This window comes from Lonchura striata, chromosome 7, assembly GCF_050655825.1.
Source record: "Lonchura striata isolate lonStrDom1 chromosome 7, ASM5065582v1, whole genome shotgun sequence".
NCBI lineage: Eukaryota > Metazoa > Chordata > Aves > Passeriformes > Estrildidae > Lonchura > Lonchura striata.
The window spans coordinates 38,401,538-38,428,814 of record NC_140709.1 but is presented as its reverse complement, the minus strand read 5'-3'; the positions used below and the strand labels follow the sequence as shown (position 1 = coordinate 38,428,814).

General features: G+C 50.9%; 1 protein-coding gene across 9 annotated transcripts; it reads right to left on the bottom strand.

Annotated features, from left to right (window-relative positions):
- Positions 1–184: 184 nt before the first annotated feature.
- MLPH (melanophilin) lies at positions 185–27,277 on the bottom strand. Of its 9 annotated transcripts, none has more exons than XM_085585578.1 (17): positions 26,778–27,277; positions 22,504–22,725; positions 21,296–21,432; positions 19,824–19,862; positions 19,148–19,242; positions 18,314–18,442; positions 16,541–16,727; positions 14,724–14,875; positions 11,316–11,399; positions 9,326–9,517; positions 6,740–6,925; positions 4,746–4,901; positions 4,548–4,640; positions 4,284–4,349; positions 4,078–4,135; positions 2,482–2,579; positions 185–2,165 (listed from the first exon to the last, which is right to left on the bottom strand). In XM_085585578.1, the coding sequence occupies exons 1-17, from the start codon at positions 27,008–27,010 to the stop codon at positions 2,139–2,141; spliced, it is 2,154 nt and encodes a 717-aa protein (XP_085441704.1). In that variant the 5' UTR covers positions 27,011–27,277; the 3' UTR covers positions 185–2,138. The 9 variants fall into 9 exon arrangements, with proteins under 9 accessions (XP_085441704.1, XP_085441706.1, XP_085441709.1 ...); XM_085585580.1 differs by having other exon boundaries at positions 16,541–16,637; positions 26,778–27,273; XM_085585583.1 differs by having other exon boundaries at positions 22,504–22,747; positions 26,778–26,993.

Sequence of the window (27,277 nt, the reverse complement as noted above, 5' to 3'; positions counted from 1 at the left end):
TTCAAGGCCAGCCTGGACAGAGCTTGGAACAACCTGGGCTAGTGGAAGGCATCCCTGGCCTTGGCAGGGGGTGTGAGCAGATGGGCTTTGAGGTCCCTTCCAAGCCCACCCATTCTGGGATTCCATGGGAAGAGAAAGGAGCCTTCACTCGAGTGCGCTGAAAAAACAGACACTGGGAAATGGGTGGGTGGTTCTGGACACAAAATTTGCTTTATTGCATGATTTAGTGAACATTTATTATAATTGCTACACAGGCAAATGGGTCAGGAAACCAGGAAAGAACAACTTGAGTGGCTACTGAACGATGCCTTGGTCTGCACTGCTGAGGTTCCCTGTGAGGATTCCTCCACAGGGTCAGGTGTGGAAGGACTGGAGTCATGGCTGGAACCAGACAAGCAGGAGATGGGGCTGGGGTGAGGGCTGAACCCTGATGCCAGAAAGGTGGGTGCGAACCCTGTGGATGATCTTGGTGGAGCTCCCTTTTCCAGCCCAGGAGCTGCCATCCCAGCACAGCCCCTGGCTGGATCCAGTGAAGCCGCAGTGTCTGGGAGCTTCTGTGAGAGTAGAGGTTTGCACTTACCCTTTTGAGCTTCAGGCCACAAGGATTTAATTTTAAATTAAGAAACTGGTTTTGTTTCCAGCTGGGAAGCCCAGACTGTGGACTTACAATACTCTCTGGGATGACCACAGGACCAATTCCTAGGCAGTTAGCAGCCTCTACTCCTACCAAGCCAAATGAGTGTTACTTGCTTGAGAGCTCACCCTACTGCTCGTAATTAAAGTGGTTTTAGCTCAGATGTACAGGAATTGCCTAAAATGATCCAGCCTGGGTGGCCATGCAGGGGAAGCTCAGCACTGGGCTGATGTCCCTGCTCCAGCTGTGAGCAATCCTCCCCCCTTCGCCCGCCGGGGAGGGAGGAGAGTGGGGCTGTACAGGACAGGAACTGAACAAAAAAAAAAACTCTTCTAAAGGGACCTGCAAGAGAAAGCAACCCTCTGCCCATCCTAATGGGTGTGGGGCCAGTACTGATCCACTGGGATCACTGGAGAGTTGAATACTGGAGGAAAACAAATGTCCTGGGGGAGCTGGGGCAGGCTGACACCAGGGGCCCAGGGCTGCTGTAACCCCTGGAGGTCATCACAGCCCTGCCTAAGGATGGGGTGGCCCTAAGAGGCTCCACAATGCCATCACCAGGGACAGGGGACATGCCCATCCACCCAAGTGCATCTTAGCAGGGGCTGACCCCTCTGTGGAGCACAGGAGCACCTACACCCTGCGTGCTGGGGTTCTGTCTCACCCTTGCTGAGACAGCCTCACACGCAGTGGAGATGTCTTCAAGAGCTGAAAAAGCAAGCCAATGTCCCCAACAAGCCCTCCAGCCTTTCCTCCCACTTTTCTTGCCACCACTCCCCTCAGGCCTCGCTTCACTCCCATCCCCTGATGGCCACAGCTGCTTCAGGCTGGTGGCAGAAGCCTCAGGGGGTGTCTGCATGGCTTGGGGCAAAGAGCAAGTGCTCCCTGGGGAGGGGACCAGCACTGATCTCATCCTCCTTTGCTGCTCAGGGCAGGGAAGCAAAGCTCCACGGGACAAGGCAGGGAATTGGGACCAGCATTGGGATGTGAATTCCTGCACTGGGATGCCCGGGTCCCTCTTCTACCTGGGCTACCCCAAGGGCATTCCACACTCACTGTCAGCTTCTGTCCCTGCTCACAGCAGCCTGGGAGAGAGCAGGGACAGGCACTGACAGCTTCTGCCTAGCGAGGGCTGTCCCTGCCCTGTGCTGAATGCCACACTGACACCCAGCTCCCCCCAGGGAGGTCGTCCTGCTCTGCACCTCTCTGGTCCCCTTGGCTGACCCAGTACCAAAGAGCTGCCCCAACCCAAGGTCTCATTCCAGCATCCTCCCATGAGATCCCCTGACCACATGTCTGCACCCCAGTGCTTTGCTCCTCTTCCCATCAACTCCCAGCAAAGCCTCCTGCCCATGGCCTCTGGTTTCCTTTCTGTCCAGGGTTTCAGGGAGAGAGGGGCTCAGGAGAAGGAGGAGAAAGTGTTGCAGGGAAGGCTGTCCGAGGCTTTGCTTTGCTGAGGTCTGGTGTCTTCACTGAAATGCTGTAGCAGGAAGGTCCCCTCTCCTCAGGACAGGTGGGTCATCACAGGCTTCTGCAGGGCACAAGAAGGAGAAACCTCAGCTCACCACCGTGTCCACACCACCCTGAGCCAACCCAGCATCTCCTTGTCCCTTCCTGGCTGCCACTGCACGGGTGAGTCCCTGCCCCATCCCACAGACCACGCAGGAAATTCAGAGATGTTCATCTTCTCATCCCCGGCCTCAGGGGTGGTGCCCAGGCGTTCCTGCCCTCACCAGGCAGCACGGAGGGAGCAGCACTGAGAGCTGGGGGCTGCACCAGCCTGAGGAGAAAGGGGGCAGGACAGGTGCCAGAGGAGCCGGGCCAGCAGCCCCGGGGCTGGTCCGTACCGCGAAGAGCCGCTCCACCCTCCTGCTCTTGCCGTTGGGGTTCCTCTGCGTCAGCGAGCCGCGGTACACCGAGTTACGGTCAAAGGAGTCGTCAAAACCTGCAGGGAGGGAGGAGAGCTGGGCAGCAGGGCCTCACCCACCTCACCAGAGCTCTCAGCGACCCACCAAGTCACTCGGGATTGATTCATCCCCCTCTGGCTGCAGGTCTGGATGCATCCCTCCTTCGGTAAGGAGGAGATGAGAGCTGCTGCTACTCAGCTTTCCAGAGCCCTGCGTGAGCTGGGTCAGCCTCTACTCTGGAAAGCTCTGTGGTACAACGAAACCCCAGCCTGGAAGAAGCTCTCAGCTCTCACTGCTCCAGCCTTGAGACCCCCTGGACCTGTTAATTCATTTCCTGTCCTCTGCCACCACCTTCCACCAGCTGCAGCTTTTCAGGCCCAATTTCCAAGTCCCTGCCAGGCAGGCCAGCAGGAGAACAATCAGCCCTGGCCCAGCCCAGGCATGGGGGATTAGGTCTGCCTGGTGACGTCTGTCCCCACTGCACTTCCCTCAATCTCCTCACAGGGCTGCCTTTCTCTGCCTGCCCTTTGCAGGAAGGAGAGCAGATGACTCCTCCTCAGGATGAGGATAAGGGACCGTTCCACCTACCAGCCCAGCCTGGGGAACAGCACTGTTAATTGTCTTTGTGAATGGGGGAATGCTGCTCTACCTCTGCAATATATGATCCTCCTTCCCTTCCCTCCCTTCATCTTCCATTACCTGGAGGGAGAGTCACTCTTTCTGCCTTTAAGCTTGTGAGGGGAGATAAGAGAGAAATAGAAATTTCCTAATAGGTTTCGCTGATACTGGTCAGAATGAAGCATTTCCAGTGGTTGTCCCCCCACCACATCAGCTGCTGTGCCAAATTTCAGGCCACCATTTACTTTGAAGCTCTCCCAAGCTGCTGTTTGTCCATAGTTGGGCCCTGGAGGCCTTCTTGCCCCCCAGCAGAGACCAGTGGCTGAGTCAGGTGGGCAGCAGGGTGAAGATTCACAGATTCACAGAGCCATGGAATGGTTTGTGTTGAAAGGAATTTGGAATCCCTTGTTCCACCCCCTGCCATGGGCAGGGACACCTTCCACTAGACCAGGTTGCTCCAAGCCCTGTCCAACCTGGCCTGGAACACTTCCAGGGGTGGGACATGCCATCCAGGGAAGGAGACCTTCCCCAGGGTGGCCAAGCAAGGGAGAAATTGCTGTCAGAAGAGAGGATAGGCTTAGGTGAGGCTTTGAGACCTAACAATCCAGGGGATGAAGGCACATAGGTGGCCCCCTGGACTGTGGCTGCAGAGAAGTCCTGGTTTTTGGAGGACTCAGCCACCTCAGCCTGATCCCTGTTGTCCCATCACTGCCCCCAGCCCTGCCTCCTTTCCCAGTTACCCACCACAGGTGTCCCCTGTGGCTGTCCTACCAGCAGCCCGTGAGCACAGGGAAGGGGAGTCCCCTGCAGACCCACAGCTGGATGCAGAGGGGGACAGAGAGAGGAGCAGCATCCCCCAAAGCCCAGCCCAGCCACCCACGGGTGCCCATCTGCCATGGGCAGGGCCATGGGCCTTACTGGTGATTTCCAGGGGACTGTTGAACTTCCTCCTGAACCTCTGCAGTCCGGGCATTGCCTGCAAGAGAAAGGCAGCAGCCTGCTGTGGGTGAGGGATGGGAGGGCAGAGGTCTCCACTGAGGCCACTGCTTTGATGGCAGCCCCCTGGTTGTGTCCAGGCTTGGTGCTGTGCCACAGGCACAGCCTGTGATTAGACACACACTCACTTTAATGTCATCCAAAGACTCCCCGGGACTGCTGCTGGCAGGACCAGGAGAATGGAGACAGGCAGCCTGTGGACAGAGGAAGGCAGAGGTGTCTCTGGGGGTGCAAGAGGAGGCAGACACCTCAGTCTGCCATGGCAGAGCACCAGGCAGCACGGGGAGAGCTGGGAATGGCTCAGCAAGCCAGGCAGCCCTCCCCAGCATCCAGGGACAGCAGCTACAGCTCAGGGGAGCAGCTACATCACAGCCACCACCCTCCACGCTCACCTGCACACTCGACTTCTTCTTTGCCTTTTCCACAGACTTCACTGTCAGCCCTGCAGCAGACAGAGCTGCAATCCGGGATTCGATATCCGATATCTTTAGAAGGAGGAGAAAATACACAGTTGGTGGTTGGAGGATCCATCAGTGGCTTTGTTTGCCATCAGTGGCCAGGCAAAGCATCTGTCAGGGTCAGGCCCTCACCTCACTCTCTGCCTGCTGCACCTGAGCAGCTGCTGAGGCCACTTTGTCCTCCAGCTCTGACAGCTCCGAGTCAGTAGTGCCGCTGTGCTGAGCCCCTTCCTCAAGCTCCTTCAGGGTCTTCTCAAGCTGGTAGGTCTTTCCAGCAGTCAGGTACACCTGAAATACAGCAAAAGGAAAAATTGTGTTGAGGAATTAATCTCCTTGGAGTTCTCCTCTCCTCTGTGACTGCGGCCCCAGATGCAGCAGCTCCTGCCACTCTGTTTTGACTGCCTTATTGCCTTGCAGCACAGACAGTGCCAGTCAGCTCTGACATGGCTTTTCTTCTCATTTTCTCCCTTCCCTGGCTTTTTGAGAGCAATTACCAACAGTGTGAAGTGGTAAGAGGCTCAGTGGGAACACAAGGACGGACCAAAACTCAGTGGCCTGCTCGAGAAGCAGCAGTGCTTTGTGCTGTGTGCTCAGAGGGAGAGCAGGTACCTGCAAACCAGATCAGGCTGCTTTGTCCTGTGAGGGCAGAGCTGGGAAGGACACAAACTGACTCTCCAAACCTGCTCAGTCTGTTTTAAGGGTGTCTGTGTTGCTGGGAGCAGGGTCAGAGTAGGACAGACTTTGCTGCCTGGAGAAGAAGGGTAAAAGGATCTATCCCAATAAACCCTCTGGTTTTACTGCCACTTGTCTCCTCCCAGGTAACTACGAGGACACATGTCCAAGCAAGGCAGCTCAGGAAACATTAACACATCAGCATGCAGTCCCATCAGATGATCAGATGTGGCCACTGTTCTGCTGACTGATCCCAAGATCTTGGTACTGCTGTGGCAGCTGCTGCTTCTCCAGCCCTCCCAGCTTTCCCTGGGCTGGGCACTGTGCAAAGCTGCCTGGCAGGAGCTCTCTGCATGCACTGAACTACAGCCCATCCACCCAAATCACAGCACCACACTGCCAGGGTCCCACCCATCCCAGTGCAAATCCTAAGGCCATGCAGCACCCAGCCTGAGTCACAGAGATTTGTTGTTGGCCCACCAGACTCTCTCAGTGCCCTCCAAGGTGGGTGGCATGCCTTGCAGAGGAGGACAGAGTGGCCAGCCAGCCCTGACTCAGCCAGGATCCCCGAGGGAGTGGCAGGATGACACACATCTCCCAGGGCCATTGTCTACCCACCCTGACCCGAGCTGACAGCAGCAGCAGCACTAAGCCCCAAGTTCACGTCCTTCCCAGCCCTATCCCCTCTCTTGGAGAGAGGGAACCCCAAAATCTTCATGCATCCAACCCTCTTCCCCTGGGATGCTGTATTTGGCCAGAAAGCATCCAGGTGTTGCAGCTCCCTGCTTTTACTTATAAGCTTTCCCCTGTGAGAGATGAGCCACAGAGTGTGTCCTAAAACCCTGCTCCTCATTGCAGGACATTCCCTACAGCAAAATCCGACCACCCAGATGGTGATCCAACTCTTCTTTTAACTCTTTCTTTGGAGCTTGGCACAGGGCACTGTGGATGCACAACGTTTCCACAGGGAATCAATTCCTACGTGTTTATGGTGGCTAAAAAAGCTGTCAGTGCTCCGGGGTCACACAAACCTTGCAGGGGGATTGAGCTCTGGCTGTGAACTTGCCACCTGCACGGGCCCATCAGCCCCAGGCACAAGCAGCCTCAGTGAAGAGGGGGTGTTGCTCATAAACCCCTTGATGAAACACACAGTGCTGGGGAGGAGCTGAAGGGAATGGGACACAAGTTTTGCTGGAGCAGGGATTGCTGAAGTCCAGCAAAGCCATGCTACAGCAGGGTGGGGACCACATTCATCACCCAGGAACCAAGGGAAGGAAAGCCACAAGACACAGCATCTTCTTTTGCTGTTGTACCATCCTCTAAGACCAGACTTTTTAAATCTTCCTGCTGACCATCCATTCAGTGCTGACCTACCCCCTAACAAGCAAAATTTTGGGGGCGATTCCTTTGTGTTCCCACCCCCTCCTCTGCCCAAAAGCTCTGGGGAGCCTTACATTTTCCTCAAGCTCCCGGTACACTTCGGCCACCTCTCTCCCATCTGGCAGGCCTGGAAGCTGCCCTGCAGGGAGGGCACAGCCCTGGCTCTGTCCATGCACCGACTCCCACACCGCTGCCTCCGTGGCGTTTATGGCTCTCAGCACTTTGGCCGTGATCTCACTCAAAGCCTGAGCCGACGACCTCTGCGAGAGCCAAAGCACAGGAGGGAGGGAGGGAGGGGAGGGAAAAATATGGATGTTATTTGAATGTGGTGTATAAAGCAGCACAAGCCAGGAGGGAGAGGGGCATCAGACCTCCAGGAGCTGTGGGAAGAGGGAGGAGTGGCAATTAAGGGGCTTACACTGCTGATGAAGGGCTCTCCATCCGATGGCTGCAGCAGAGCTTTGATCTCAGCCCCTGCTTTCTGCAGGATGGCTGTGACAAAAGAGGTCACCTCCAAAGGCTTGGAAAAGAGGTTATGGAGGGATGCTTCACTCACTGAAAGCAGCTGGCTACCAGGTTATGCAGCAGTTAAGATCTAATTGCAGCATATTGCTTTACACCTCAGTGGGCCTGAGCGGGGATGCAAACAACTCCTTGAGTTTGTGGCAAAAGAATAAAAACAACCTGACCCCATAAAATGATTGAATTGCCACAAGGCCAGAACCTGGGGCTAATTATGCCCTCTCTTCCCACCCCAAGGTGCACTGATGGCAATCATGCCCCTAAGTGCTGCCCTTGGCTTGATGAGATGCTAAACAAGGTAAAAATGGGCCCAAGAAACTCATCACGTCTCTCCCAGCTGATAATTCCCTAGAAACCAAGGAGATGGGGGTGACATATGTGCTGGTTGTGTTTACAGCTGCACATATTTCCGAGCAAGCTGTCCTGCAGAAAACCAGCTAACTCTGTCCAGATGACATTTTTATCATTTTATGGTGCCTTCATGGTACAGCAGAGGTTTTCACATTTTCCATTAGGTTTGTGTGCTTCCATCACAGTGCTCCCCCACTCAGAAGGTTTCCTCTTGACTGGAGGAACCTCACATCTAAAATCCCTCAGAATGACAGAAAATCCAAACCTGGATCTGTTGCATGTTGTTGTCAAACATCATCCATTCTGACAGCCTTTAACCAAGGCTGGTCTGGCTACTGCAAACATTTCTATCTCAATACCCCTCCCTGCTTCATAGCAGGGCCTGGGGCAAAGAAAGTAGCAAATCTGGAGGATCCAGGCTTCATTTTATAAGGAACCAAAATCTTACACTGATACCACACAAACAGTTCAGGGTTTAAGCCTCTGTTTGCTGCAGACCAGCAGCTCACACAGAAACTAAGTCACCTTGGCTTGGAGAGTTACCACTTATCTGCACTTAGTTAGAAATAGTTATTAAGATGATGCAGATTGTTCAATCTAGGAGAAATTAAGTCTGCCTGCAGCAACTATCTGAAAGCAGGTTTCAGGAAAAAGGAGGCAGTAAAGGATGCTGTGGGTAAGGATGCACTGCTGCTCCAGTGGCAGTGAGAGCACAGCAAATGGTGCCCAAACCCACCAGGTTTTGTGCTGGGAGGAGCAAATGCACATTAAAGGGAGGCATCATGGCACCATGAAAGTCACCACGAGAGGAGAGGAGAGGAGAGGAGAGGAGAGGAGAGGAGAGGAGAGGAGAGGAGAGGAGAGGAGAGGAGAGGAGAGGAGAGGAGAGGAGAGGAGAGGAGAGGAGAGGAGAGGAGAGGAGAGGAGAGGAGAGGAGAGGAGAGGAGAGGAGAGGAGAGGAGAGGAGAGGAGAGGAGAGGAGAGGAGAGGAGAGGAGAGGAGAGGAGAGGAGAGGAGAGGAGAGGTGTGGTGCTTGCTTCCTCCCTTTGCCAGTATTTTGGAGCAAATGCACACATCCCCCTTCCCCAGCCAAGGCAGGAGGGAGGGGATGAGCAAACCAGCCCACAGAGACCCAACAGGGAGTGCTGACCTCTCCATCTGTGCTAATGGATCACCTTGGAACCTCTGCACAACTGGAGACACACGGCTGTGATCTGTCCTCCTCTCCCTGATCCCTGTCCCCACGGGTCACCCACCACGGAGCAGGGATAGGAGCTAGCACAGAGCTGGAAATGCAAGAGATGCTGATCTAGCAGAGTAGAAGTGGGATTTAGGGTCTCAGGAGCATTGCATTGACAGGTGTGGAAAAGGCATTTCAGGCTGTAGCAGGTGCCTGACAAAGGCTGCTGGTACTAAATCATCACTGAGCTCTTCTCCCACCCCAGGACTCTTCTCCATAGTGACTTCCAGATGCTGGGACAACTCCTTTAAGTAGATGTGGAGGCTGTGTACCTCTCCATGACAGGCAGTAGCCTGCAAGAACTCTCAGAGGCCTTATTTTTGACTCTTGGCTGAGACTGGGAGAACCTACAAGGAGAAATGTCCATATCTAACACCCTGGCATTTCCCTATCCCTTGACATTGTTAAAGCAGACACAGACACAGCCCTGGTGGAGCTGTGGGACAGAAGAAGAGTCACGTTTTCATGGTGTAAAACATAAACCACCGAGAGCAAGAGGAATCATGGATGCAGCCTGAAATGATGTGGGTGGTAGGGCACAGATTACCTTTCTAACATCCCTGGCCACAGCGTTGCTGGAGGAATTAATCTCTGGTTTCTTTGCTCTCTTCTCTTCTTCACGCTCCTCCTCATCAGAAGAGACTTCTTTATCACTGATGTTGCTGGCTAACTCCTCCAGCTTCCTCTTCAACTCCTCCTCCTCAGCATCGGGATCAGTGTGGGACTCTGGGGCCGCAGACTGGAAGAGCAGAAGAAGGGAAAGGTGTGAGACCCTCCTGTGGTGGACACGGGGCCTGCCTGGCTCCAGCCAGGCTCAGCAAGCAGAGGAGCTCAAGGAGTGTGACCACAGAGGGGTTTCAAACCACACCAGGGAACAGCAGAGCCCAGCCAGCTGTGCACCAGCTCCTCCCTGAGGAACACAAACCCCTGACCTAAAGAACTTCCACTCCCATTTTCCCCACGCACAGAACCTGCTCGGTTTTCTCCATGGAAAATTGCCCTTCTCCCATCCTTAAAAAGGTGGGCATGAGGGATTTGGGGCCAAAAATCACCACATTTTAGTTAGGAATCATGGCATGGTTGGTGGTTCTGAGGGCAGAGATCACAGCAACTCAGAAACAAGGCCCACCGGGGAGAGGCAAGCAGCCATGGGAATTGCCACTCCCTGTGGTAACTTTTGGAACCTCTGGATAATCTCATTTGGGATGAGAACCCACACATCAAATTTCCCTGTAAGACAAATGGCAAATTGCCACCCACCCCCGTTGTTAGGTGCAATTCATGGTAGCTGGAGAAGACTGGTAGCTGTTAAACTCTCAGGCACTGAAAGAGATCTCCAGAAGTTCCTGAACTTGCTGACCCCTGCATTAAGATGGGAATACAATTACCTGCATCATACCTGGTGGGGTTTTGTCTGAGCTGTTTTTTACCAGCCTCCAACAGCAGCATCTGCAGCAGGCAATCTTTTCCCCAGGCAACCTATTCCAGGGCTCTGCTATCCTTTCTTCTGGAAAGCTTTGCTTTATAGTTAACCTCAGCCTGTCCCACAGATGTTTAGACCCAGTGCCTGTGCTCTGATTAGCCCTGGATATGGGAATAAAGTGTGGGTACCTGACACTGTGAAAACCTCTTACTCCCTTTGTTGGGATTACTGATGGAAACCCTGAATGATTAAAATTGTGGTCATCCCCCTCTGAGAAATTTAGAAAAAAATGGAGAAATTGCATTGTTTCATCCATGCTTGGGGGCTTTGCTTGTAATTGTCACCATCCAGTCTACTGAGCCATCAGCTGCCAGAGTGGTGATGGGTTCACATGAAGGAAAAGAGTGCACAGTCTAAAATTAGAAACCCAAAAATCAATGTTAAGCAGGCTAAGTATTCACATATTCTACACTGTTGCTCAGCTTTAACTTAATTTAGCTGCTTTCTTCCAAGTTTGATGGCGTGGCAAGATCAGGGCAGCTCAGAAGAGATACAGAAATGCTCCTTGACTCAGCTCTCACAGTCACAATAACCTAGTGCCTTCCTCATAGGCGCCAGTTGAGTGTCCCTTGATTTCAAATGAGCTGTCACAGCTCTGCAGATACAGACACCACCTAACAAAACTCCTCAAGTTAGCACTTCATGAAGTATCAGCCTTAAACCAAATTTTCCTTGTGCAGAGGGGGCAAGGAAGGCACTGGTTTGCACAGGGTCTAAATGGGTTGAATTTCCTGCAGTTTCTGCCCTGCCATGCAATGTTTTCTAAGGCACTCCATCACCTGGAATTGGAGAACAGCCTCCAAGGCCAAAACAGAGGGGTGAACTCAAACAGCCCAGGTCATTGTGGCACTTAGGGACAGGGTTCAGTGAAGGACTTGGCAGTGGTAGAGGAATGGTTAGGCTCAGTGATCTTAGAGGTCTCTTCCAACCTAAATATTTCCGTGCTTTTGTCTACCCCTGCAGTGCTGGCTGCTTCATAGAAGGCTCTGCAGTGGCCAGGGGAAGGGAGCAGCAGAGCCCACACTCCATCCCTGCAGGATTCCTGCCCAGTTACCTCGTCAGGCCGTGTCAGGATTTTTTCCTCCAAGCGGTTCAGCACGCGCTCGATTGCGGACATGCGAGTGTTGAGTTCATGGATCTACAGGAAAGGGGAGAGACAGAGAGAGAGGGAAAAGGAGGAGAGAACAGACCAGCCACCACTGCCAGGACAGTGAGGAAACAGTGCAACCAGCAGAGGAAAGCAAGCAGCCGGACACTGCCACCGTGGGCAGAGTTAAAAGATATTAAAAAATAAAATCCTTTAAGTAATGTCTTAAAAATTCCAGTAAGTTCCAGGAGGTGCAGAGCAACCTCAGATCTGTAAAACTCCAAGCAATGCCAAGCCCAGCACAGGGCAATTCCCACCAAAGCATCTGGAGCTTTAATGCGGTGAATGTAAAACCCCATCACCAATAAAAGCACGAACCTATAATAAAGCCACCCATCTCACCATCATTCCCATGCTGCCCCAAATTTAAGTCAACATCCATTTTCACTTTCTACTAACATGTTTTTCAAGCTGTAACCACCCCATCACATGCCTGCCAACACAGTGGTGGAAAGGAAGGGGGAAGAGGGCAAGAATTCCCCATGAAAAAATCCAAGTAGAAAAACTGAACCTTAAAGTTTTCCCCACCACTTTGAAATTTTCTGACTTCTCTGTGCATTGATGTGGAGAGAAGGGCAGAGAAATTAAAGACAGGCAGAATCCTGAAAATCAAAGAGAAATTACCTCCTGTGCTCAAGAACCAAGAACTCTTTGCGATGAGGGTAGATTTGGATTAGGCATTAGGAAGCAATTCTTCCCTGGGAGGGTGGGCAGGCCCTGGCACAGGGTGGCCACAGAAGCTGTGGCTGCCCCTGGATCCCTGGAAGTGTCCAAGACCAGGATGGACAGGGTTTGGAGCAGCCTGGGACAGTGGAAGGTGTCTCTGCCCATGGCAGGGGGGTGGAATGAGATACTTTTCAGATCCATTTAAACCAAAACATCTCTATGATCTATGATCACTGTAAACATTAAAGGAAGCTTTCCCTTCCCCCCGCCAACACTTTAGAAATTGAAGTTTTTCTTTCTTTGAAAAAAAAAAATGAAGTCTCTTTCCTTTGATCCAGACAAATAAAACATAAATGATGATAAATATTGCCTGTTTTATGACACTACCAGTACATCACTGCTGCTCTGAGTGGCTTCTGCCCATTCAAAGGGGAGCAAGCAGTAAAAGCAGTAAGCAGAGGTAGCAACAAAGAGATGTGAGGGGCGGGCTTTGTTTTGGTAACAATTTCCATCCTCTCACTTAGTTTTTGTTCTTGTCAGCCTTTGATTAATTAGACCCTCACAACAGCTAGGGATGATTGCATCTGCTTAAGGGAAGCTGAATATAAAAACCTGGTACCGTGGAGAGCAGAGCAGTCATTACCACCCCGAACTGAAAGCATCTCCAAGTAGCATTAAACCCCCTGGCAGGAAGCACTTCAGTCCATTGCTAAGTGGTTTTTCAGTCCTCTTTAAGGCCTGAGTCTTGCAGGGCTCCCAGTGACAATGAGAAGCCTCTGATGAGCCATCAGCCTCAGAGATGGTGACAAACCAGGAGTCACCACTGCCCTACCTCCATAAGGAAGAGGCTGGGAGAGATCAGAGCCTAAAGCACGGGCTGCAGTTGATATTGATGGCTATCTACCAGGCTAGGAGCTGAAAAGCTTCATTCTCCTTCCCAGTCAAGGCTGGCTTTAATGCAGGGTGGTCACCCCATTGGGGCACATCTCCATCAGGGACTGGCTCACCCTGCACTTCTCCCAACATGACAAAGGCTGGCAAATTGTGCTCTGCATTAAAACATTCAAGGGGAATAAGCTTAAAGCACAGCCCACAACATCAGGTAGGGGAAACTAGCCCTTGCTGCTGACAGGGAGGACAGGTTACTCTACCCAAGCCCCTAACAGAAGCTTTACGTAAAGAAGGGGAGCCAGGCAGCATCAAAGCTTTGGGAATCCAGAACCACTGAGCTCCCTTGAGGTACAGCAGAATGGCTTCTGGGGACAAACTTGGTAAATTGGAGCTATTCCTTATGGCTTGGTCCTGTTGCTACCTGACTTTTAAAAACCTAAAGGCAAAGACCCACACAGGTACCAATTCAGGGTTTCTTTTCATGTCTAATCAAGTTTAAGTGCTTTTTTAAATAGAGTTTTTCTTTAAGTTTTGTTCTTGAACCTTCAGCTCCTGGAGTGACAGGACTAGGGAACAGCCCCTGATTAGTTAGAGCTGGGTGAGGAGCAGGCCGGGTGGGAGGATGGTTGCTGGCTGTAAACACATCAGCAGCACAAAGGGCAGAGAGGATGAGGAGCTATTTAAGCTAATTAGCAACGCTGCCACAAGAGCAAATGCGGTTAAAGTGGGAGTGAGAAGATGCCTCATAACCATTAGGGTGACAAGGCTCCACACCAGCCGTCCTCCAGGTGTGAGGGAACAAACCACAGCCCGATGTGGGAGCTTTCCCAGCTCCTGGAGGAAGTCGTGGGAGGCGTTGGTAGGAATTTGGGCCCATTTCCCCACTGTAAAGCGTGGTGCACATTTCATGCCTAACACAGCGTGGCCTCATTAAGGACACCCAGTCCAGGGTTCTCCCGTTTACTGCTGGCTGAGGAAGGAAAGGCATTTGCTAATTAAGACATGTTCCCACAGAAGTAAATGGCAAAGAGAAGCTTTGCCTACCCAGGCACATGAAGTGTGGTGCTGAGGGATGGTTGTAATCACAGATCTCAAATTAATTACCCAAAGAGGGGTCCAGGACATGCCAGATTACCACCTGTGAGACTGGAAAGTGATTCTGCCCCTGCATCTGTAGCCAAGCACCACCCTGCATTTTGTTGCTCATGGAATCTGAGGAACCAGATCAGCTTTACCATCCTCACTGCCCACCACTGGCAAAGGGAGCACCAGGCACAGCAGGTCCTTGCTTGATAATTAAAACACAAGCTTAGATCCTGTTTGACACCTTTCTTTAGACAGTTCCCCTCCCATTACCATCACTCAGGAGAGGTATGTGACAGATCATCCTGACCCAGTCCTACCGAGGCAGGAACACACTGCAGAGGAAGAGAAGGATCTTGGGTGCTTATTAAATATCCATCTCCAGACCTCCATCTGGTTATTAAGCACTGGCACATTCAATTTAAGCAAGCCTTTCTGGAGACACAAGAACCCACAAGTAACTCAGATTAATAAGGACAAGCTGGAAAATGAGCAGCAACAAAGGCAGGTTTGTTACTGTGATGGCAGCATGGAAGGACCAAGCAGTGCCTGGTTTTCTTTTTGCTGCGAATGGAAAAGCGCACCCCAGCTGGCCATTGCTGCTTCTCTTCTCCTCTAAACCACCTCAGCGGCAACAAGAGGGACATGGCCATGGGCTGGGTGTCAGTTTGGTACCTGGTTGGAGGAGTGGCTGATGTTCTCCTGGGAGGAGGCTCTGTTCCGGCGTTTGGAGTGGTGGGCTGGGAGCTGGGCTCCCCTCACGTCCTCATCGGACGTGTCCATGTCGGCCGAGTACCGGGCCCGGGGCGGCTCATTCCAGGGGATGCCTTGGGCAGAGAAAGGTACAAGGCATTCACAATGGTGCTTCAGGTTTTAACTTTTCTATTTTTCACATTCTGTGCTGCTTTAGTGTGTACTTCTGAGCTTTATATTAGGGAATGGTGAGCTCTCTTCACAGAGTAGGGAGACAAAACAATTCCTTCTCTAGCTGGGGACCAAGGACAAATGATCCAAATCCCAGGCCCAAGAGCATAAACAATGTGGACTGAAGAGAGAAAAACAAGCAGGATGGGACTTCATAACCTAAAGCTGTAACTGGACAATCAACTCCAGTATGCAAATAGAACAGAACTTAAAAAAGTGAGAGACCCTGTGACCTGTTGTCCATTTTGTGACCATTTTGGTTCATCTTGGTTGTGGCCCTAGCTGGGCTCTTGTGCTGCCCAAGGCGTAACCATTAAGGTCTTCTAATAAATTCCTACTTTATTCTTTACTTCTGTCTAGCCTCTGTTCTAGGTCAGCCTTCACAGGGTATCAACTCCCTGGAGTTCCTTCCTGGACATCCATCCTTAAGACAAGCAAATAATGAGGCATTTCCCCAGTTCAGACTTCCTACCCTTTGGCAGGAGGTGCTTCTGCAAGCCAGACCAAGTTTCAGGATGGATCAGGCTGCAGCTCCACACGCTGTGCCCACACAGCACCAAACACAGCAGGGTCCCACACAGGGCACAGGGAGAACCATCCTTGCTCTCATGCCCTGACCAGCCTCACCAAAAAGCACTACTACCTTCCCAGTTTTGTGGGAGCCCAGGTTTGGATGCTGCCCTTTGTGCACTGCCCAGGTGCTGGAAGATGTTTAGGCTCAGGCTAGAGAGGTACCAGCCTAGGATGGAGCATTTAAAAAGAGTGGAAAGTCTCCTGTGTAAAGGAGAATTTAAAATGAGACAAACACAATGAGAGAAAATAGAATTAACATGCTGGGGGTCTTGCTGCTGTGATGCTCCAGCAGGACTTGGAATAGGAATTTAAACAGCCATGTTAAGGTCTACCCAGCATTCCCAAATGTCCTGAAAATACAGCCAGGCCACTGGAGACACAGGACACATTCTACATTTGCATATGCAAATATCCAAATAGCCAGTATCCAGCCCTCCTGGCTCTGCCATCGCTGCAGGGAAAACAGAGGTTGTAAAAGGCAAATTCTGCCTCTTAGAGGGTATTTATAGACTCACAAATCCACAGATAATTTAGCCTACCCATGCACCCTGCCCAGCTAAAAGAATGCCACTTAGGAACCTCCAGTTCTTGTCCAAGTCCCCAAAAAACTCAAAGCTTTCTGCAGCCGCAAAACCCTTTACTAAGAAGTTGAACTCTGCCTGCAGCAGGAAACACATCCCATTGTTTCTAGAAGTGTCCATGGAATTGTATCTAGTTTCTGCCCTGGAAATCACCAGTAGGTATGAAAGGGATGGACACCTTAGGAACAACCCCTTTGGCTTTGCTGGGTACAAGATCAGCCCTTTTACAGCTAAATAACATCAGTCAGATTCTTTCCTAAGAAAAATCCCTTTTGCAGACAGATAGCTTGTGTTGACCCTCTTAGTAGCTTTGAGGTTGTTCAGAAAAAACCCAAAGATGTTTTCACTTTGGTCCAATGCCTGCAGCCACTTGTGCCAAGAGGATACAAGAGGAACCTGGACAAGGACACCTACCAGGCTTTGGGTTTCTCTCCAGGCTCCTCCTCCGTGCGTTGACGGTGAGCCGAACCTCGGTGCTGAAGTGCTGCTCCGGAGCGCTCACCCCCGGCTCCTGCAGGACATGGTGGAACACCAGGTCTGCATCCGTGATCCTGGACTCCTGGGAGCCATCTTCAGCTGAGTTGGGGAAATCTGGGAAGGACTGAGAGTTGAGGATGCTGCTGAGCAGCTGCCCACAGAGATTCTGCTTGTGTGACCCCATCTGTAGGGCTGCCTCCAGCTCAGGGGCCCCCAGAGCAAGAACAGTGTGGAGCTGTGGCTGCCCGTGGATCCCTGGAAGCATCCAAGGCCAGGCTGGGCAGGGCTTGCAGCATCCTGGGATAGGGGAAGGAGTTGGAATGAGATGACCTCTGCAGTCCCTCCAACCAACTTGTTCTATCATTCTACAACTCCTTGTCTCTCCTGACCTTCACTAAGAGCTCTTCTCTTTATTCTTCAATATGTGAATGGATTGACCTTTTGTAATGCCAATTATATTTATATAAAATATAAAAGTTCCTAATAATCCCATTTAAAGGCTTTGCCAGGCTGCTGAACCCTGAGCAATACTTCCCATCACTGCCAGGGGGCACTGGTAATTTTTACAAGATCAGTTCCTTCAGCCAGACTGCAAAACTCTCTGATCTTTTAAAATGCCATCCCCTTCTACTTATTTAAACAGTCACCTCCTCAAATAATTTGTAATCCATAAATCTAGTTTGACAGAGACCAGCTCTCACACTGAATTCTGCTACAAAAAGAGGGGGGAAAGACAAACAAAAAGAGGGATCCAATTATTTCTCCAAAATTCTAATAATTTTTTGTGGAATTATGCAGATTTATTTAAGCTGTTGTTATGGATCTCGGCACATCCTATTTCTACCCAAGAGTACAGTTTAATCAAAGCACTCTTAAAAAGAAGGAGCTGTTTAATGCTTTAAAAGTGCAGTTTCACCAGGAAAGACAAACGAGAGCCCAAAAGGCTGGACCTGAATCCTCTCAGGATGGAAGTCCTTTTGCCACACCCAGGGTCACCCCATCTTTGTTCCTCCCCAGAGCAGGAAGGTGGGGTTGGTCAACCCCTGGCCCTGGGTGGGATCACAGGGCACAGCTCACTGCACTGTCTGGATCTGCCTGAGTCCTGCTCCTGGCCAGAAGCTCTGGATACTAAGGCACATCTGGTCTGCTATGTAGAAGCAAGCAGCATTCCTGTAGTTTTTGTCCTGCCAGTGTTCATCCCTCTGGCTGGCCCTCACTGACGCTGGCTCTGTGGGATTCATCTCAACCTCACAACGGCCTCATGGAGCTGCTGGCCAGCTGCACCCCAGTGCCACCACATGGCAAACCCAGCCCCAAACTGGATGGGAACATGGGAGAAGAACCTGATTTCATTTAACCCCTTGACCACTGAACCCGCTGGAAACCAGGGTGTGCCCCCTAGCCTTGGGACAACACAAGAAAATTATTGTCTGCTGAGAGTAAGGAAATGTGCAGGGACACAGCCAGAGAACCTCTTGCTGTCTCATCTTAGCACTCATCCTCACTTGGATCAGATGTCCTGCTCCTGACTTGGCCTGAGGCAAAGGACTTCAACTGGAAGAAGAGATTGCAAGCAGCGATGGGGATGAGGGATTGGCACCACTGCCTCCCAACACCGGCTGAAGGAGCTCTGAGGCTGAAGGAGCAGTGGTAGTAAGCAAGGAGAAGGAGGAAGAAAGGAAAGGAACCCCCCCAGGAGTCTCCCAGTACCTGGAAAGCATCTGGGCTGCTGGCTGCTGGAGAGAGCTGCACAGACTGGCGCCGAGACTGAGCAGAGTAATCCGAGTCCAGTTCGAAATCAAAGGGGTGCACAGACAGCAGCCGCTTTGTCTTGCACATCTTTAGCACAGAAAGTGCAAGAAAGGCAAATTCAGTGTAAGACACAGTTGACCTTGAGGAAAGGGGGAGGGAGGACCTTTCTCTCCTTAGTTTGCCTGAGTTTGCTCTGCTTTTTGCAGAGAGAATTTGGGCTTGACCCTGTCCTGCTTGAAGGGAGCCAGGTACAGTGTGTGCTTGTGCTAAAGGCAAGGAAAAGTGAGTTCCTAATTTCCACAGCCTCTGGCTCAAGCAGAGCTGCCTTAAGCAGAGTGAGAATATCTCTCCTGGTTTATAAAGGCACTCTGGGAAAGATGGGCCAGGTTACAGCTCAGAGAGAGATCCAGGTGATTCTTTTGAGCCCTGAAGCATCTCCCCATCCTCAGAGGAAGGATGTTGCAGGCAGATCTCTCTGAATATTTGGGAGGTCATTAGTAAAAAAAACCCCAAAGCAGGGTTCTCATTATACAGGTAGCAGCTGGGACATTTATATTAATTGGTGATGCCCATAGTGTTAGGAGTGGAGCGCCTAGTACAGAGCACAAGTATTGATGATGTTTCTGACATGGCTGTTTTTACACAAACTGGGAGAGGAGCTTATCTCAGAGAAGAAAAACAGAGAGAAAGGTCCAGTTTTGAAAGTGGCACAGGAAAGCCACCACCACCATCACCTAGGGCAGGCCAGAGGCACAGAGTGAGGCAGTGGCAGCTCCAGAACCAAACACTTACCCTGCTGTAGCACTCTGCTTCAGCTCCACGAAGGACATTGTCTTCCTCATCGCTGTCATCCCCGGCGTCACAGCTGGTGAGAAGCTGGCACTCTCCTGGAGGGGACACAGGCAGCAGGTCAGTCCCCACCCTGGTGGTCACACCAGTGTACCTGCAGGCGAGGCCATGCTTCTTACAGGGGGTGGAAAAGCCCAGATTAGAAGTAACACCTGAATTTTTTTTTCTGCTGGCCTCTCATTGATTCTCCTGCCAGATGTGCATCATCACAGATGTGGAAGAGAAGGGGCACCTGCACCACAGAAAACACCCCGAGGTCCACCTGGGTGATTCCAGTGCTTGAAGGCTCAGGACAGGAGCTATTCCTGACTCCCATCAGCCAGCTCTTCTGTTTATCAACAACCCATTACTTTGAGATAATGAGTGCTTGCAAACTTCAAGTTTGGCATGTAACTAAAAGTCCTGTTGTATCCAAATCTACCCTTGGAGACCCCAGATTATCACAATGCAGGGGCTAAGCACTACAGTCCATCTCCACTGAGGTGTAGGAATGTCTTCCCCAGTCTGACCACTCCAAATCTCCCCAGAAGTGCCCACAGCTGAGGGGGTATGAAGACAAAGATTTTGGAAACCTTGCTTGAACTGCAAGCTCCCTATTGCAATCCCCTTTTTTACTTACTGTTGATGTCTGGCAGGCTATAAACTCTGTCATGAAGACCTAAACCAAGAGAAAAATGGTGGCAAAAATGAAAAATCACATTTTCTTCTTGTTCCTCAAGCAGAGAGCAAGCCTCAGAGCCATGGCTAACTGGAATTCTCATTCTCTAGCCCTCACAAGAAACAATTGTTTAAAAGGCTCTTTAGAGAGAACAAATCAGATGCTTGGAGACAGGACTTGACTTTTAAAAGTCAAAGAGCTGCCCACCACTGCTTCCCCAAGCTGATGCAACATGCCTGGGAGCTGCAGGGGGAGGCACAGCCAGATGCAGATGGCTGGAGATCCATCCCAGGAAGAGATTCTTGCTTGCTTGAGGGTCAAGCCAATTCACTGGTGTCAATGAAGTAATAAACAACAAAATCATTTCTCTTTGAAAAAAGCATTAGAATCTCAATTTAAAGCAGCCCAAGGCACTGTTATCTTCACGCTTTGTTGGGTTTTGTGTGCTCTGATGCATTTTCGGTCCAAACAATGCATGGATTCTCTCTCAGTCCATTAATTTTTTTTTTTTTTTTTTTTTTTTTTTTTTTTCTGCTATTTCTGGCATGAATGGCCTGGCTAAAAGAGTGATTGGAGCAGTTGAATCAGGTCATGTCAATGATATGTGTGCAAACTTTTCTGTGGATCCTCAAGATGGGAATAAACTCCACGTTGGTTTCCAAAGGCAACAGGCCAAGGAGTAGGAGCTCTATGAATAACAACTAGGAGCTGGTTAGTAATAATGCTATATTAATATAATCATATATTTATGCACTCCTGGACCAAAATCAGAATATGGAAGGTCCACGAAGCTCTGAAGAAAACAGTTATGGTGACAGGTAGCTCACCAATTTTGGCACAGTTTTGTCAGTGCCAGGGGATGATATCGGGTTGGTTGTAAAAATCATCAGGTCTTGGATAAAAAAATGAGGGCTGGCTTTATCCTGCAGGTTAAACCAGGGTTAATTCCACAAGCTCTGCGATGAAAAGACCAAAAATAAAGGAAAAAAAAGACCTGCAAATATACTTACAAACTGCAGGACGTGGGACTTTGAAAATTAAACATGTGGCATTAGGGAATGTTTTTCATTGAAAGGGTGGTCAAGGAAGTGGTGGAACCACTATCCTTAGAAGTGTTCAAAAAAACACATGGATCTGGCACCTGGGGATGTGGTTAATGGTGGTACTGGGTTGGACTGGATGATCTAGATGTGTTTTCCAACTGTAATTATCTTACATTGTCCAGTCTGTGGCAAAGACTTAAGACTTAACAGTAGAAAAGCCATCAAAAACACCTGCTCTGTGATTGAACGAAGAACCCTGAACCTCTGCTTCCTCCCTGAGATGTTTTGAGCAGTCTTGGTACCCCACGACACTCAGAGCAGCATCAACACTGCTGTACCCCGAGGTGGTGCAGCACAGATTCCCCAGGAGCAGCAGTGGCCATTCCTCACCCAGAAAGGCAGAGTTGAGCCCCTGGCCTGGCTGCAGCCTGCCATAGAGGGACTGCAGCACTTTGGCACTTCCAAACCTCTTGAAGCGGGACCGCACGTGTTCGTAGTACCACTCCAGGGAGCCGATCTTCACGATCCTGCCCAAAGAGAGGAGGCACACCCAGGTGAGCAGACCCTCGCCCAAAAAGCTGTATCTTAACAAAAACACAGCATGCTTTCATCTAAAAGGATGCTGAGTTTTGGCAAGTTCTGTTGAGCCTCATCACCTTGTCCCTCAGAGCAGAGCAGTGAGGAGTGGTGTTCCCAGGGGCTGATACATGAACTGGAATTCTTTAACATTCATGCTGGTGACATGGGCAATGGGATTGAGTATTCCCTCAGCTCACTGCCACACCAAGCTGTGTGGTGCTGTCACATGCTGGAGGGAAGGAATGACACTCAGAGGGACCGTGACAGCCTTGAGAGGTAGGGCTGTGAGAAACTCATGTGGTTAAACAAGACCAAGTGCTAGGTCCTGCCCCTGGGTTGCAGCAATCCCAAGTGAATATACAGGGTGGGTGGAGGATGGATTTGAACAACTCTGGGAAGGAGGACTTGGGGGTGCTGGAGGGTGAGAATGTTGACAAGAGCCAGAAATGTGCACTGGCACCCAGAAACCCCCCTTGTGTGCTGGGCTGATCCCCCAGTGTGGGCAGCGGGGGAGAGGGGAATTCTGTCCCTCTGCCCCAGTCAGGTAGGACCCCACCTGCAGAGCTGCCTCCAGCTCTGGGGTCCCCGAGAAAAGGACATGGAGCTACTGGAATGAGACCAGGGGAGGCCACAAAGATGCTATGAGGACTAGAGCCCCTCTGCTCTGAAGCCAGGCTGGGAGAGCTGGAAGTGTTCACCTGGAGAAGAGAAAGCTCTGGGGAGACCTCAGAGCCCCTTCCTGTGCCTAAAGGGGTTCCAGGAGAGCTGGAGAGGGACTCGAGATATGGGTTTGGAGTCACAGGAGCAGGGTTAGATGGGATATAGGGAAGGAATTGTTCCCTGTGATGGTGGGAAGGCCCTGGCACAGGGTGCCCAGAGCAGCTGTGGCTTCCCCATGCCTGGAAGTGTTCCAGGCCAGGTTAGATGGGGCTGTAGTGGAAGGGCAGGGGGGTGGAACGAGATGGGCTTTAAGGTGCCTTCCAGCCCAAACCATCCTGTGATTCCCTGAGGAGCAGCACCTGGAGAGGCGGCAGGGATCACAGACCCAGCCCTGCTCCTTCTTGTTGTAGCGGCTGCAGTTCTTGCAGGTGTAGAAGTGGCAGTCCAGGCACTGCCGTTTGCTGTTCAGCAGGAACTTGAAGGGCTGCAGGCAGTGCACACAGTGAGTTTCGTTGAGGTGGGACTGATTGGTCAGGAACTCTCTCTTGCTACTCTCCTGGTCGATCTTGCATTTCAGCTCCCTGTAGGAGACACCCCCAAAAACTGGAGTTTGTTATCATCTCTCTGCAAACTCTCACATGGCAAAGCCCATCATGCCACAATCATTTCAGGAACGATTTTCCACTGCAAGTCTGCAGCTTGTGGAAACAGCTGTAGGGCAAATCTAATAAATAACATATCACGAGTTTAATAAGCTAACAACAAAGTGGGCTCCAGATTCAGGATGGGTAACTGGAGTTTCATATTAGGTTTAATTTAATATTAGAATCACAGAATATTCTGAGTTGGACAGGACCCACAAGGATAATTAAAAAAAAAAAAAAGTGAGTGTGCCAAAACCTGTCCTGTTTGTTTCACAGGGTGTTTATCATTAATGCCAGGAACCTCGGGAGAGCAGCTCTTCTCAAACCCTGTGGCTGTATCCCAACATGACACAATCTTCAAGCCTGGAGTCATGCAGGGAATTAAAATCTTTCTGGAATTCTTAGTTTTAAAGAGGAGGGGGGGAAAAAAGGGAAAGAAATCTGGGATTAAAAAGGGTTTTAATATAGTCCTACAGTACTAAAATTTCAGCAGAGAACTTTATGAAGTTATATGCAACAAGCTTTTGGCTGTTCAGAGGATGCAAGAGGAAGAGGTGCTTGTGACAATCCCGTGAAAGGGAAGAGCTTTTCCAAGAGAACCTTCACCTGGCAGTGCATCCCTGCAGGCTTCTTCACTATCCAGACCTGGCTGCCAGAGCAGGTCCCCATTGCAAAGAGTGTCTGCATGAGGCTGAGGCCCCAGCACCAGCTGGGGACACCTGAGATGCCTGCCAGGCTGGTGGGGCACCCTGCACTGCCCAAAAGCTCTCTGTTTGCTGCCCGCGCCATGCACCACCTCAGGTATGTTTGCCTTTGGGGCCATGGCTGAGAGGAAAATGTTTGACTTGTAGGGAAGGTCCTAGAAAGTTGTTTTCTCTCTAGACAGGGTTAGGAAGCTGTGTTTTCCAGAGCAGAGGTCAGCTTGGGTTAAAACCCTGAAGCAATCAGGTCTAGAGGCTGCTTCAGGATCACAGTGTGGACCACGAGGCACTGGTGATGCTCCCCGTGCCACACTGACGCCGGGGTGACCACAACAGGAGCCTGGCTGGCCCTGGGAGCAGTGGTGTGACTGGCAGTGGGAAGGGCAGGCATGTCAAGCAAGCCAATCTCTGTTTAACCTAATCAGTTTGCACATTAAGGCTCAGCTTTTCATTTATTTTTTTTCCAAGGAAGCATTTTCTGGCCAGCTGGCAGCCAACACACCGCCAGACACATTTTTTGGTGTCACTCCTCTTTGTGGTCACACAGGAGTGACACCCACTTGCATTTGCATCTGGGAGATGTAAAAACCAGCACAAAGACAGACCAGCACAAAGACAGAAAACTGGGCATCTGGTTTGTAAAATCCACCCTTCACTATCCTAGCAGTGATTTGGACAAACTGGTGCAAATGTCCCAGCAGTAAATTTAAGTGACTTCTGAAATGAAATCCTCAAATAGAAAACCCTTGGGTTGGACTCTGTACTCCTTTTCCACTCCCGTGCTAAGGCTGTTGCCAGCAGGATCCAATCTATTTTACTGGAACTGCTTTTTCTGGTTCCAAGAGACCGGTTGGATCCCTTCACCTCTCCTCCCTCACCCACCAGACCTGCCAAAGGAAGGAAGAGTCTCAGCCAAACCAGTTTAAAACCCGCAGGAACCGCATGCCTCTTGTCTCCTCTTGCTGGCAGGAGCAGCAGCCAGCCCCTTCCCTGCTCTGCTCACGTCAGGATGAATAAATCTGTGGTGTTGGGATGCCAGATGCAGCAGGATTGGACCCACAGAGCTCCAGGAGAGATGCAGGGAACCATCCCCCAAAAATGGGGTTGTGGGCATGGATGTTTCAGGAAAGAACCAGGGAGAGATCCCTCAAAATGGTCATTATTTAATTTTTTGGGCAAAGCATTGCCTTCACATGCCTGTGCCATCTGTGGCCAGCTTTGTCCCTTGTTTATGAATAGCTTCTGCCAAAAACAAAATACAGAGAAGCAGCAAAAAGGGAAGAAAAAGACCAAGCTGAGAAGGGGCTGGACAGGACATTTCTTCAAGGCTGGCAGGTTGAGACAAGCCCGGTGAATAGAAAAGTAAATGAATAGAAAAGTAAATGGGACTGGTCAGAGCACAGAGTGAATGGCTGCAGGGTCTCCGATAATGTCACATCATGTCCCAGCTTGTTACAGGCAGAAAATTCTTGTGTAGCTCCACGTCCAGCACTCAGGAATGTGGCAGACTTTCCCAGGCAGGTGGTCTGGTCTGTTGCAGAAATTATTCAGAAAGTACAGAAATTTATGTAGTTCCAAATGCTTAATGCCAGCCCCCTGCAGGGCACAATTAAAGAAGAAAATAAAAATAAGAAAACAGGGGAAATGGCTCTTAGGAGGAGAGAGAGCAGCTGGGTAGGAGCATCCCAAGACCTTCTCCCATCTTGCATCTCCCAGAGCATGGTATCCAATTTGGAAGCTTCCTGGGCATCAGAGAAGACCCAGATAAACCCAGTCTGGCGCCAAGGTCAAGTAAGGAAGGAATTCACCTCGCCCAATTCTTTGCTGCAGGGCACTGCAAAGTATGTCTCCACCTCCTCCCTCCAGGCTGAGCTTAGATGCATCACAAGGGAGACATTCACCCTTTGCAGGGTGATAATTTTTTAAAATACCCCTGTCTGATCTCCTTCCTGCTCTTCAGAGCTACCAGCAGAGGAAGGCAGTAGATGATGATATTGAATTATCTCTGCCTCCCACGCAGGCTGGCTTTTCTTAGGCAAAAAATAAAAAAAAAAAGTAATCAAGGCAATGAAAAATACACAACTGAGAGTTTCTTGTAGCCATTGGTGTAAATGAAGAGGGTCCCATGATTGAAAGGTTTTGGGGGATGCAGATATCCCAAACTGAGGATGGCTATCACTGCTCCCCCCTCCTTTCGGATCTGATAGAGGAACTAATGAGCTCCTGGTCTCCAGGCATTGGTATCAACACCAGCCCTGGCACATAAAATTCAGAGCTGGGAGGGTCTGAGGGCTCAGTGGGAGTGCAGCACAGCCCAAATCCAGTCTGAGAGCATGGACCATCCATTTGGATAATGATAACTTGGCCAGACCCTGAAGAGGATCACTGCAGCTTTTTGAAATATGTTAAGGCATTATTAAGTTCAGCATCTGATGAAGCTCATGAACAAAACCTGAAGCCCTGCGATTTCTCATGCTCAAAATTTAATCTGATCTGACAGAACATTTTTTAAACAGCACTTTCATCCAACACCCTGTTTATAAGGATTTAGAAGTTCATAGAATTTGCTGCTCCAGTGACTTTTCAATCTTTCCCCAATCTGTGGGCCCCTAAAATCTTTCCAGGACAGCACAGCCCCTGGTATTGCGTATTTAAGTCTACTAAAATAGCTTTACTAGTAGGTTTACTAGTAGTACTAGGTTTACTACTAAAGATTTGGAAATTCAGAGAATTTGCTGCCCCAGTGACTTCTCAGTCTTTCTCCAATCTGTGGGCCCCTAAAACCTTTCCAGGACAGCACAGCCCCTGGTATTGCGTATTTAAAGTTACTAAAATAGTTTTACTACTCCTCTCAGTTATTTTTTCAGGATTCCCAGAACCCACTGAACAACTCCTGCCCAAACCACACGAGACCCATCACATGAAGCAAAACCAAGGGAGCCAAATCCCATCCTCTGCTCCCGGGTGAAGCCTGCCCTTGAGAGCCCCACCAGCCTCAAGCCTCACAGAGGCATTTCCTGGTATTTGTCCCCATAAAGTGCGACGGTGTCACCGATCCGCGTCGCTGCCGGTGGCACGGCGCCAGTTTGCACCTTTGCTGGCCGAATGCGTCACCTCGCCGCTGATAACGTAATCAATCTATTAACCGTGTTTGACTTCCTCAGCCCGGTCTCCTGCCGTCCCTCCTCGCCCACAGCCTCAGCAGGTTGTTTTGTCCCTCCAGCCCACGGGGACCCGAGGTTTTGGCTGGCTTGCCCCCAGCTCAGGGACCGGAGAACAGATACTCACTCCAGCCGTTCCTCCTCTTTTTTCCGCAGATCAAAGTCCCGTTGAACGACTTCCCAAACATGCTTGGCTTCTTCATCGGTGAGCTTGGAGAGGTCCAGCTTCCTGCCCATCTCGTCGCGGCGAGACGTGAAGCCGATCCCGTTACTCGCGCTCCCCGAGCGCTCGCTGTCCCGTACCATGGGATGCTGCTGACGAAGGGGGAAGAGCTCAGCCCCACCTCCGCGGCTGCCCATATAACCGGGCAGGGGCAGAGCTGCGGGCAGGCCAGCCGGCTCCTGCCAGCACCGCAGCCGCTCTGCCGGGCGAGCCTGCCCGCGGAGCCGGCCGCCGAGCAGGGCTGGCACGGTGCCTATCGGCTGCGGGGACTCCTCGCCAGCCGGGAGGGCGGCCCTGCCTTCCCCCGGGGCGCTGCCCGCAGCTGCAGCCGCTCCGGACCTCGCCCGCCTGGCTGGGGCTACGGGAGATGTTTACTCTGCCTGCTTGATGCTGGGTGTGCGAAT

Bases quoted from the DNA above. Each gene is read 5' to 3' on its own strand.
- MLPH (XM_085585578.1), bottom strand. From the start codon at position 27,010: ATGGGCAGCCGCGGAGGTGGGGCTGAGCTCTTCCCCCTTCGTCAGCAG. The intron at 14,876-16,540 runs GTAGGTGTCCTT...TCTCTGCCCAAG, and splicing joins GGAGAGAAACCCAAAGCCTG to GCATCCCCTGGAATGAGCCG. The intron at 4,136-4,283 runs GTGAGTGTGTGT...TTTCTCTTGCAG, and splicing joins AGTCTTTGGATGACATTAAA to GCAATGCCCGGACTGCAGAG.